Raw genomic sequence first — 12,111 nt, 5'->3', positions numbered from 1 at the left:
TCCGGTTTGACCCAATATCAGCCTTGACCACGCTATCTTTGATTGTTCTACCCTTCCTAAATGCCATCATCGGCCTTTCCTGAAATTCAGCAACCTTAGGAAAAGCTCTACTCAATATCTTCCAATCTTTCCTCAAAATCTCACCAATCTGTGAGCTTACAGAGGAAAAGGTGGAGATAAATGGTAATCGGACATTTTTGTTCACAACCACCTGTCCGCTGAGGAGGTCCTGTCTGTCCAACAGTTCAACCTTCCGTCTATTAGGATCCAAGATATGACTCGGATAACCCCGATCAGAATTTTTTTTGCACATTTGGTTTAGTCTTGAGGATAATTTGTCTTCCTGAATCACCACCCTCTTGACTCTAATCAACTGGCTATATGGTAATGACTTCAACATCGTTCTCGGATGTCCACTAGTATAGTGTAAAAAGTTATTTCTGTCCCGTTTTTTTGGAAAACAGATCAGAAATTAGCCTATTGTCAGAGATTGAAATCCGAGTGTCTAACAACTCAATGGCAACTGTGGAAAATGTCATAGTAAATATTATTGTGGAATTTAAACCATTAAGAAATGTTAAGAAGTCCTGCAACTGGCTAATTGAACGGGTCCAGATGAGGAAGACATCGTCTATTATCGCCACCACCGCAGTACTTGACTGAAGTGGTGGGACACATAGACAAGATCCTCCTCCATCCGCCGCATAAAAATATTTGCATATGTGGGGGCCATATTCGACCCCATGGCAGTGCCTCTCTTCTGTAAATAAAATGTATCTCCTACCAAAAAATAATACTTCATAAGAATGAATTCCAATAATGATCGAACAAACCCAATTTTGTCCTCAGAAAAACCTGACTTCTCCATATAGTAGAGTGAGGCATCAATGCCCTCTTGGTGGGCAATTGAAGTGTACATTGTTGAGTCAGGAAGACAAATTATCCTCAAGACTCAACCAAATGTGCAAAAAAATTTCTGATCGGGGTTATCCGAGTCATATCTTGGATCTTAATAGACGGAAGGTTGAGGTGTTGGACAGACAGGACCTCCTCAGCGGACAGGTGGTTGCGAACAAAAATGTCCGATTACCATTTATCTCCACCTTTTCCTCTGTAAGCTCACAGATTGGTGAGATTTTGAGGAAAGATTGGAAGATATTGAGTAGAGCTTTTCCTAAGGTTGCTGAATTTCAGGAAAGGTCGATGATGGCATTTAGGAAGGGTAGAACAATCAAAGATAGCGTGGTCAAGGCTGATATTGGGTCAAACCGGAAAGGTCAAATGTTTCTTGCCCCTCCGAAACATGGCTGCTACCCATGTCTAGGATGTAATATATGTGATAATATGATTAAGGGTGGTACTTTTAACCATCCACAAACAGGGAAAATAATGAACATCAAAGGTTTCTTTACGTGCCAATCCTCCTATGTTATTTATTTGTTGAGCTGTCCTTGTGGCTTATATTATGTTGGTGAGACCACCACAGAAGTACGCCTCAGGATGAGAAATCACAAATCAAACATCAATACTAAGAGACAGGATTTACCGGTGTCAAGACACTTTGTAGAGAAAAAACATAGCATGTCACAGTTGAGATTTAGAATTATTGACTCAGTGCCTCAACTAAGACGAGGTGGTGATAGAGGTTTGGCTCTTAAAAGAAAAGAGCTAGAGTAGATTTTTAGACTGGAAACTGTCTCCTAAGGGGCTAAATATAGAGCATCCTTGTGGCCCACATATTTGATATAGGTGGGTAACTTGCCCTCTGAAAAGATTATAGGGATGAGATCGGTCTACGTCTTCGATGGTATAATTTGTGTTTTGTATGTATAAATAATCTGAGGTCTTATTTTGACCTCTTTTCAATAAGCATATTTTATGTTCATTTTTTATATATTAATTATTTCTTTCTTTCCCCCCCTTGTTTTCAATATTTTTCAGATACACAACTGTATGTCAAGCAATATGAGAAAGATTGGAAAGCAGCAGAGGCCCTGTCTTTGGGACTTTAGTGTCCCTTTATTGGAAGTATAAGTCAACAGACTTTCCAGACTAATTGATCTAGTCCACAATGCAGTGAGGAGGCTCGGATATGTATCGTTATATGGATTGTATAATATAGTTGAGATTTAGAGTGGAACCTTCTTCCTTTTTTATGTTTACACCATATTTGTTCTAATAAAGTGAGTTTACATTGATAACTAATGCATGTCTGTTATGTTCAGACTATGCGTTTTGTCCGTGATGCGGTTCTTGTAGGGGATTTTTTTTGATATCTCTGTTTGAGATGATAATTTTCTCTAATATCATAGTAACTCTATCTACTCTAACGGTGACTATAGTCACAATATATTGAATTAGGATAAATTTGGCAGCGATAACCATCCTTGATAGGAGTCAGCGCTCTATTGACAGTATTGTCATTTTGCACTTGCCTTACTATATTTATGCCATGGTGGAAAAACCCAATACATTTTGTGGGTGATAAATTGGTGTGCCCTTTAAATTGTCTGGACTATGTCCAGTTATAATTATGATTCCTTTTTGAATCGGCTCTAATTCTATATATTGATATCGCCGCCGACGCATGCGTGGTGGGAATGGTATGCATGTTCCGCTTCTGCGCATGCGCAGTGGCGATTTGCTCCTGAATGCGTTCCACCGGAACATCCGGTGTAGACGCCATCTTTGGAGCATGCGTAGTAGACACGCGCGAATCTGACATGGGGTCGTCTTCCTCCCTGCATGGACTGTTTATTAAATAGTAAGTCTATTTACATAAGAATTGAATTGGCCTCCGCTATGCTTTCCAATTATCCTAATTGCCCTATTATACACTATTTTTGAGTACTCTAATTCACTAAACATAAATTTTATATTGTCTATGTATGTTGTATATTGAAAAAATATGTGCACTTCATGATTGATTTTCTGATACACTGGGACATTTATGTATGCATGTTTTATTGGAACTGTACATATGATTACTTTATTGCTGATTAATGTATGCTCCTCCTATTTATACCTGACACTTTGTTCAGTTTTCTATGGCTTGAGAAAGGTTCCTGTTGAACCGAAACGTTGCTTTGTTGAGGTGAATAAATCCACCCTGCTTTTCATCTACCTTGAAGTCCTGGTGCCGTTACTGTGTTCTCTGTTTTTTTCTATATATATATATTTTATTTATTTTTTTTTCTTAACCAGTGGGCACCAAAGTGGGTGATCACTGGTTAGTGGGCACAAAAGGGCAGAAAAGGGGCAGATCGCTGGGTTTTTGGGTTCTTTCTTTGACAATTTAACTGTAAGGCTGGATTCACACGAGGTCATTACGTCTGTAATTGACGGACGTATTTCGGCCGCAAGTCCCGGACCGAGCACAGTACAGGGAGCCGGGCTCCTAGCATCATAGTCATGTACGATGCTAGGAGTCCCTGCCTCGCTGCCGGACAACTGTCCCGTACTGAAAACATCATTACAGTACGGGACAGTCGTTCGGCAGCGAGGCAGGGACTCCTAGCGTCATAAATAAGTATGATGCTAGGAGCCCGGCTCCCTGCACTGTGTTCGGTCAGGGACTTGCGGCCGAAATACGTCCGTCAAGTACGGACGTAATGACCTCGTGTGAATCCAGCTTAATTGTACTTGTCTCCGACTCTGACAAGCTCTCTGACAGGAATGAGCTTGTCAGAGACGGAGATGCCGGCAAACCACTGCTCCTGCGCTGTGATTGGCCTGTCAGTACAGTACTCTGATGTGTCCTGTGCCGCGAGTCCTGCTCGGTAACTGTCTATGACAGTTGCGATCGGGACGCTGTCACCATGTCTGTTGTCTGTTGACATGGTGACAGTTTGAAGCTTGGACGTAACTGTACGCCCGAATGCGGGAAATCACTTTCATTTCGGACATACAGTCACGCCTGTGTGCGGGAAGAGGTTAAAAAGAAATTACAAAAAAGCTTTATTTTTAAAAAAATATGCGTAAAAACAGACATGGAAAACGCAGCACTTTCCGTCCGAAAAACCGCACCCTAATTTGATGTGATTTTTTGAACAGTGGCAGCAAAGTGGATGAGATAAAATAAATCTCATCCACACGCTGTGTAAATACTGAGCGGAAAAAACGCTGAGAAATTGACCTGCAATTTTATTCCGCATCATGTCAATTGGATTTGCGCAAACGCTGCTTTTTTGTGTTTTTGGCGGCGGGATCGCAGCAACTCCGCCACGAGAACACAACTCAAAAAAATCTTTTACTTACCCAGGAGCCTGTATTTTTTCCTCCATGCTGCAGCCAATCACAGAATATAGTGGCGGTCACATGGGATGAAACATCAAACCAGGAGGCCGGCCTGGATGATGTCAGAGGGCCGGCCTCCTGGGATGACGCTTCATCCCATAAGACCGCCGCTGCAGCCAATCACAGTCATAACAGATAAAAACAAGGGGACATATATACAAAAACACAGAAAAAGGCCATACTTACAAATGGACACAGCCAGGTCAGAAACGCTGATGAAGGAGAGTGAGCAGGTGCTTTAAATAATAATAGCCACTCCCACTAGTCTTGAGGGGAGTGGTGTGTGGTGCATGGGGTGTGTAGTAAGAAATAATAAATGAATAGTGTATGTGCAAGTGTAATAATGTAAGTGAAATATAGGGGGCAGTAATGAGTAAAGTGGCTCAATAAAAATAAATGAAGAATGGGGTGCAAGTGTGTGAAACATGGAGGGATAGTGTGTAAGTCATGAGGCGCAACGTGTATAGCCAGGTAGAAGCCTATTTGTGATGCCTTGATAATTCATAGAGCGCGCTACCCTGCTTGCTAAGCCAAACAATAACACACCATGCTCTCCCAGCATCAAAGACCCGGCTGTGTCATATAAGTAATAATGAAAAATACCTGCGGTATTAGTGATCATTTTGGCCAAAAGGACGCAAGCTCGCAATCCACGACACGGAGCCCCAGACTTGCAAGTCCCTGACTCCCTAACTGGAACGAAAAGCTCCTGATGCACAGACAAAACAGATAAAAACAAGGGGACATATACAAAAACACCGAAAAAGGCCATACTTACAAATGGACACAGCCAGGTCAGAAACGCAGATGAAGGAGAATGAGCAGGTGCTTTAAATAATAATAGCCACTCCCATTTGTAAGTATGGCCTTTTTCGGTATTTTTGTATATATGTCCCTCGCTAGAAAAACGCTGCTAAATCTGTCACAGAAATCCACACCAAATAGTGCTACTTTCCTGCTCATATGGCTGCGGAAACGCTATGTGTTTCCCGCAGCGGTTTTACCTGTGGATTTAGTGTTAAACATTGGTTATAGCAAAGTATATGTGCACCTGCGGATTATCAGCGATTTTTTACTGCGTTTTTGCTGCGTAAGCACTGCAAAAGCCACAAAAACATACAGTGAAGGAAATAAGTATTTGATCCCTTGCTGATTTTGTAAGTTTTCCCACTGTCAAAGACATGAACAGTCTAGAATTTTTAGGCTAGGTTAATTTTACCAGTGAGAGATAGATTATATAAAAAAAATTAAAAAAAATAACATTGTCAAAATTATATATATTTATTTGCATTGTGCACAGAGAAATAAGTATTTGATCCCTTTGGTAAACAAGACTTAATACTTGGTGGCAAAACCCTTGTTGGCACGCACAGCAGTCAGACATTTTTAGTAGTTGATGATGAGGTTTGCACACATGTTAGATGGAATTTTGGCCCACTCCTCTTTGCAGATCATCTGTACATCATTAAGATTTCGAGGCTGTCGCTTGGCAACTCGGATCTTCAGCTCCCTCCATAAGTTTTCGATGGGATTAAGGTCTTGAGACTGGCTAGGCCACTCCATGACCTTAATGTGCTTCTTTTTGAGCCACTCCTTTGTTGCCTTGGCTGTATGTTTCGGGTCATTGTCGTCCTGGAAGACCCAGCCACGAGCCATTTTTAATGTCCTGGTGGAGGGAAGGAGGTTGTCACTCAGGATTTGACAGTACATGGCTCCATCCATTCTCCCATTGATGCGGTGAAGTAGTCCTGTGCCCTTAGCAGAGGAACACCCCCAAAACATAATCTTTCCACCTCCATGCTTGACAGTGGGGACGGTGTTCTTTGGGTCATAGGCAGCATTTCTCTTCCTCCAAAAACGGCGAGTTGAGTTAATGCCAAAGAGCTCAATTTTAGTGTCATCTGACCACAGCACCCTCTCCCAATCACTCTCAGAATCATCCAGATGTTCATTTGCAAACTTCAGACGGGCCTGTACATGCGCCTTCTTGAGCAGGGGGACCTTGCGGGCACTGCAGGATTTTAATCCATTACGGCGTAATGTGTTACCAATGGTTTTCTTGGTGACTGTGGTCCCAGCTGCCTTGAGATCATTAACAAGTTCCCCCCGTGTAGTTTTCGGCTGAGCTCTCACCTTCCTCAGGATCAAGGATACCCCACGAGGTGAGATTTTGCATGGAGCCCCAGATCGATGTCGATTGACAGTCAATTTGTATGTCTTCCATTTTCTTACTATTGCACCAACAGTTGTCTCCTTCTCACCCAGCGTCTTACTTATGGTTTTGTAGCCCATTCCAGCCTTGTGCAGGTCTATGATCTTGTCCCTGACATCCTTAGAAAGCTCTTTGGTCTTGCCCATGTTGTAGAGGTTAGAGTCAGACTGATTAATTGAGTCTGTGGACAGGAGTCTTTTATACAGGTGACCATGTAAGACAGCTGTCTTTAATGCAGGCACCAAGTTGATTTGGAGCATGTAACTGGTCTAGAGGAGGCTGAACTCTTAATGGTTGGTAGGGGATCAAATACTTATTTCTCTGTGCACAATTCAAATAAATATATATAATTTTGACAATGTGATTTTTTTTCATTTTTTTTTATATAATCTATCTCTCACTGGTAAAATTAACCTAGCCTAAAAATTCTAGACTGTTCATGATTTTGACATTGGGCAAACTTACAAAATCAGCAAGGGATCAAATACTTATTTCCTCCACTGTATATCTGTTGCAGAATTTCTGCTCCCCATTGAAGTCTATGGGCCAAACACGCAGCATCTCCGCACAGAACACGCAGCATAAAAAAACACACTGCAGGTCAATTTATGCACGGTTTTTCTGCAGATTTTTTCAGCTGTGTGTGGATGAGATTTCAAATCTCATCCACACTGTAATACTCTGCAGATTTTCCACAATGAAATGCATTGCAAAAAATCTGCAGTGTTTACACCTAGTGTTCGGTCCGTGATATACGGTCCGTATGTCGCCCACATTACCCGAACCGAACACACTGCAGGAAACCAGGCTCCTAGCGTCATAGTTATGTATGACTCTAGGAGTGACTGCCTCCCTGTGGAACTACTGTCCTGTGCTGAAAACATGATTACAGTACGGGATAGTTGTCCTGCAGTGAGGCAGGGAGTCCTAGGGTCATAGATAACTATGATGCTAGGAGCTCGGCTCCCTGCAGTTTGTTCGGTCCTGGAAATGTGGCCGACATACAGACCGTATATCACGTACCCAACACGCTCGTGTGAATCTGGCCTTACTTCTACTCTTATTTGAATTTATTCCTGGTTTTGGCTACAAAAAAACTGAACAAACTAATATACCCTCAAGAAAATAAAACAAAAAGATCAATACAAACGTCCTGGGAAACCAATCGAGGTGTTCCCTTGGGTGATCTCTCCCACTGCTACCATGTCTATGAAGGCATGATCACACGGCTTATTTTCGGCCAAAAAATCGAAAGTAGAACGCCTCCAAACATCTACCCATTGATTTCAATGGGAAAAACTGCGCTCTGTTCCGACGGGGCGTTTTTTATGTGGCCATTTTGAAAAACGGCCGCGTAAATAAACACCTGCGAAAAAGAAGTGCATGTCATTTCTTGAGTAGTTTTTGGAACGTTTTTTCATTGACTCCATAGAAAAACAGCCCCAAAAACGGCATTAAAAAACACAGCGAAAAACGCGAGTTGCTTAAAAAAACGGCTGTAAATCAAGATCTGTTTTCCCTTGAAAAAAGGTCCGTATTTTCAGACGCTTTTTAATAAGCGTGTGAATATACCCTGACATGTATTTGACTTATTTAAAGATCATTGTTATCCAGAGCCTAGTTTAGACAGGCCATTATCATCAGTATTGGACCTTATACTATTGCCTGACTGGTTGCTATGACGGATCTTATGCCAGGATGTGATTGATGTTTTTATTTTCTTTGGGGTATATTAGTTTTGTCTTTGTATGCAATAACAGAGACTCTTTTCTTTTCTAGACAATTAATTTTGTCGTATATATTAACTTTATTTTAAGCTTGGACAGTATAGGTTCTATTGTTGTCAATTTTTGTCTTGTTGCTTTTGATATTGGTGATGTTTAGAAAATATATAGGTCAATAAAGATAGTGAACAAAACCTGAATGTGTGATTAAAAACTCACACAGTACCCAATGAAATCAATAGTACACCTCTGCAATGCATTATGGTATATTCACGCATTCACGTGGTGCGGTTTTGCCACGTGACCGAAAATCCCATGCACTCGCTGCAGAAAAAAATCTGCAGCGGAAAATTTATAAATTGACCTGCGGTGTCACAGGCTGCAGCAGTCAAATGGGCTGCAGCGTCATCCCAGGAGGCCAGACTGCATGGAGAACAGAGAGACGTTTTGCCATGACAACAGCCGGGGGTAAGTATATACTTTTTTTTCAAGCACTCATTTCCGCAGCGGAGAGATTTTTCAAGCGGAATTCGCAGTGAACCCGCAGTGGGTTCTAGGCTGGATTTAAGATTACGCAGCATATCAGACCCGTAGGAACATAGTCTTAAGGAGTTTACCAGGGCATTTGGTAGCATTTTTCGCTGGATTTTTCTGCATGTTTCGTTTTCTTTAAAAACCATGTGGACAGATGTTATTTTAAAGCCTATGTAAATATTTGAAAGTATGTTTTTTTGTTTTTTTTATAAAAATGTGTATTAAGTGTGTTAATAAACTTTGTAAATACATACACACAGTCCCGTGGAGCCGTTCATAACTTAGATGTTATAGATTACAGGTGGATTCTGCATGTCAGAGACACGCAGGACACTTTGTCACTGAATCCATCAGGTCCGCGGGACTGACTGATTCAGTGAATAGCGCTAGATACAGCTGCTCTGTATAGAGAATACAGAACAGCTGTATAAAAAAGGTAATAAGAATTTTTTGCATTTTTGGAGCATTTTTTTTCAAAATGCTTCATGAACTAGGTATGGCATTTTTTCTACATTTCTTCCATAGGCTTCTCTATAGGACATTAAAAACACCATGAATTCCACATGTACAAAATTTCCCAAAATACAAAATGTCTTTAAAAAACAACATTAGGCCAGGATCACACATGCAAGAGGCATATATGGCATATCAAAAAAGATTGTCAATAGTATTATTTACCATGTAAACCTATTCAAATACAATGTCTGTGTAAAGAAAGTTTTACGTTTCTAGTTTCTTGGTTGGTTTAAAGAAAAAGATAAGTGATTTTGATGTTGTTAGTAGACATTATGAAAGAACTGTAAAGAAATATAAGACTTGTTACCTGCCCGCCGGATCCTTTCATATCCTTCATGTTCAGTGCATTTTTCTTCCCTTTTCCTTTCTCTTTCTTTCCTTTCTTCTTTTTGCAGCAGCATTTCTTACATATACAGAAGCAGCAGGTGATGATCAGCAACCCAGCTACCACTGCTATAGATATGATGGCCCATGGAGGCACTATAAGCAAGAAAACATAGTGAAAAACATATGAATATGAGCATATCAGCTACTAAAGCAGCATGTGACATGAATATGAATTATTGTCCAAAGTAACGCTAAGGCCTTATTCACACGGACATGTCCGTTTTGCGCGCGCAAAAACCGCTGCGTTTTGCGCCCGCAAAAGGTCCGTGTGGCATCAGTATATGGTCCGCGGCTGCGTGATTTTCCCGCAGCCGGCATCATTATGACATTCTGGTTTTATGTTTATAAACAGAAAAGCACGTGGTGCTTTTCTGTTTTCATTCATTTATTTTACTTCTGTAGAGCGCGGCACCCAGAAGTGCTTACATGTGCCGTGCGTGATTTGCACGCACCCATTGACTTCAATGGGTGCGTGCTGCGCGAAACACGGCCAAATATAGGACATGTCGTGAGTTTTACGCAGCACACATACGCTGCGTGAAATTCACTGACACTCTGAAAGGCCCCATTCATTAACATAGGTCCGTGCGTATAACACGTTCGCGTGAATAATGCCTAACAATTTTAATCAGTATAAGTGAAGCTATAGTTTATTTTATTCTCCCCTTGCAATAAATCTGCTACACAATTCCACAACCAAGATTTTCCCAGGATCCAGGATACACAATGCACTCGCACCATACAAACAAACAGTTTATATATTTTACACTCCCAGGCCGTAACTTTCTTTAGCGTTTACTCCTATGACTACTTCTTTACAAACACCCATTACATGCAACAGTAGGCCGGATTCCCACGTAGCGTAAACGCTGCAGAAGTTCCGCAACTGAATTGTGTGCGGAAATTTCGCAACATTTACAGTAGCAGCAAAGTGGATGAGATTTAGAAAATCTCATGCCCACCCTGTGGAAAAAACGCAGCGAAAACTTTAATAAATTCACCTGTGGTGCGGAGTTTAATTCCGCAGCATCTCAATTTATTCTGCGTTTTTGTTCATTTTCTGTTGCGGCTTTTCCCCCATTGAATTCAATGGGAATACAAAACCTGCAACAGAAAGCCAAGTGTTGCGACTATTGCGGCATAATCGCAGCGATTACGGTGAAACAAAATCACAACTGCGGAAAAAAATATATATCATACATACCCAGAACGCCCTCCTCCTTCCTGCAGTCCGTCCAATTGGAATGACATTTCATCCCATGTGACCGCTGCAGCCAATCACAGGCTGCAGCGTCACATGGCCTGAAACATCATCATAGGAGGCCGAATTACGCGCAGAGAAGAGGGAGGGGGTAATTATCAACGTTTTTGGTTTTTTTCAAGCACTGTTTTCCGCAGCATCATCCAGGGAGGCTGCAGCATCATCCGGAGAGGCTAGAACAGACGTCAAAGGAGGGACGCGTCACCAAGACGACGGCCGCTGTAAGTATTCTACCACTGTTTTCCCCAGCGGAAATTCTGCCCAAAAAACGTCACCACAATGTGGTGCGTTTTTTCGGTCGGAACGTACTGTGTGTTCCAGGTCAGATACCCTGCATAGTTTTACGCAGGATATCCGACCCGTGGGAACCCCGACCAATTTTTCTCCAGCAATGATACCTAGCACTGTAATGCCGGGTTCCCACGGGTCGGATACGCTGCGTAAAAATCCCACAGCGTATCCGACCTGGAACCCGCAGCACTTTACGTCCGAAAAATCGCACCACACTGTGGACCAATCAGCGTCATACACTTCTCTTCATTCCAGGAAGAAAGACTGAACAGACATCGCCTCCAGCCATGCCAGGATGTTTATCTGAATCTGCAGCGGCTGGAGGCGGTCTGTTCAGTCTTCCGTCGCTCCAGTGAAAGACCTGCGGAGCAGAAAGTCACGTCACAGCGTGATCTCGCGAGATCGCGCTGTGCTGTGAATCAAGCTGGGCTGGAATGAAGAGAAGTGTATGACGTTAATTGGTCAGAGTCATACACTTTTCTATGCAACGCTCACTTAGTGAATAGATAAAAAAAAAAACAGTTGGGCATTTAGAAAAAATTAGCATGAATGTAAACATTTTCATAACTTGGTCAATAATAAACGTTTTAAAAAAAACAAAAAAAAAACGGTAGTTATCTACATCAAAGCGATTAGATAATAGATAGGGAGGTTATAAACTGGTGACAGAGCCTCTTTAAAGAGGCTCTGTCACCACATTATAAGTGCCCTACCTCCAACATAATCTGATCGGCGCAGTAATGTAGCTAACAGCAGTGGTTTTTATTTAGAAAAACTATCATTTTTTAGCAAGTTATGAGCAATTTTAGATTTAGTTTCTTAAAGACCAACTGGGCGTGTTTTTACTTTTGACCAAGTGGGTGTTGTAAAGAAGTGTATGATAACTTGCT

The 12,111-nt window shown here is 41.7% G+C and overlaps 1 protein-coding gene across 1 annotated transcript in view; it reads right to left on the bottom strand.

Moving 5' to 3' along the window:
- The window catches only part of SYT2 (synaptotagmin 2), a 476,939-nt gene that overhangs the window by 314,841 nt on the left and 149,987 nt on the right, over positions 1 to 12,111 (bottom strand). Inside the window, exon 4 of the mRNA XM_075853527.1 lies at positions 9,590 to 9,762. Within this exon, the coding sequence (XP_075709642.1) occupies positions 9,590 to 9,762 (173 nt within the window). The remainder of the gene's footprint in view (positions 1 to 9,589; positions 9,763 to 12,111) is intronic.

This window comes from Rhinoderma darwinii, chromosome 2 (genome assembly GCF_050947455.1).
Source record: "Rhinoderma darwinii isolate aRhiDar2 chromosome 2, aRhiDar2.hap1, whole genome shotgun sequence".
Taxonomy (NCBI): domain Eukaryota; kingdom Metazoa; phylum Chordata; class Amphibia; order Anura; family Rhinodermatidae; genus Rhinoderma; species Rhinoderma darwinii.
This window is presented reverse-complemented; position numbering and strand designations above follow the sequence as displayed.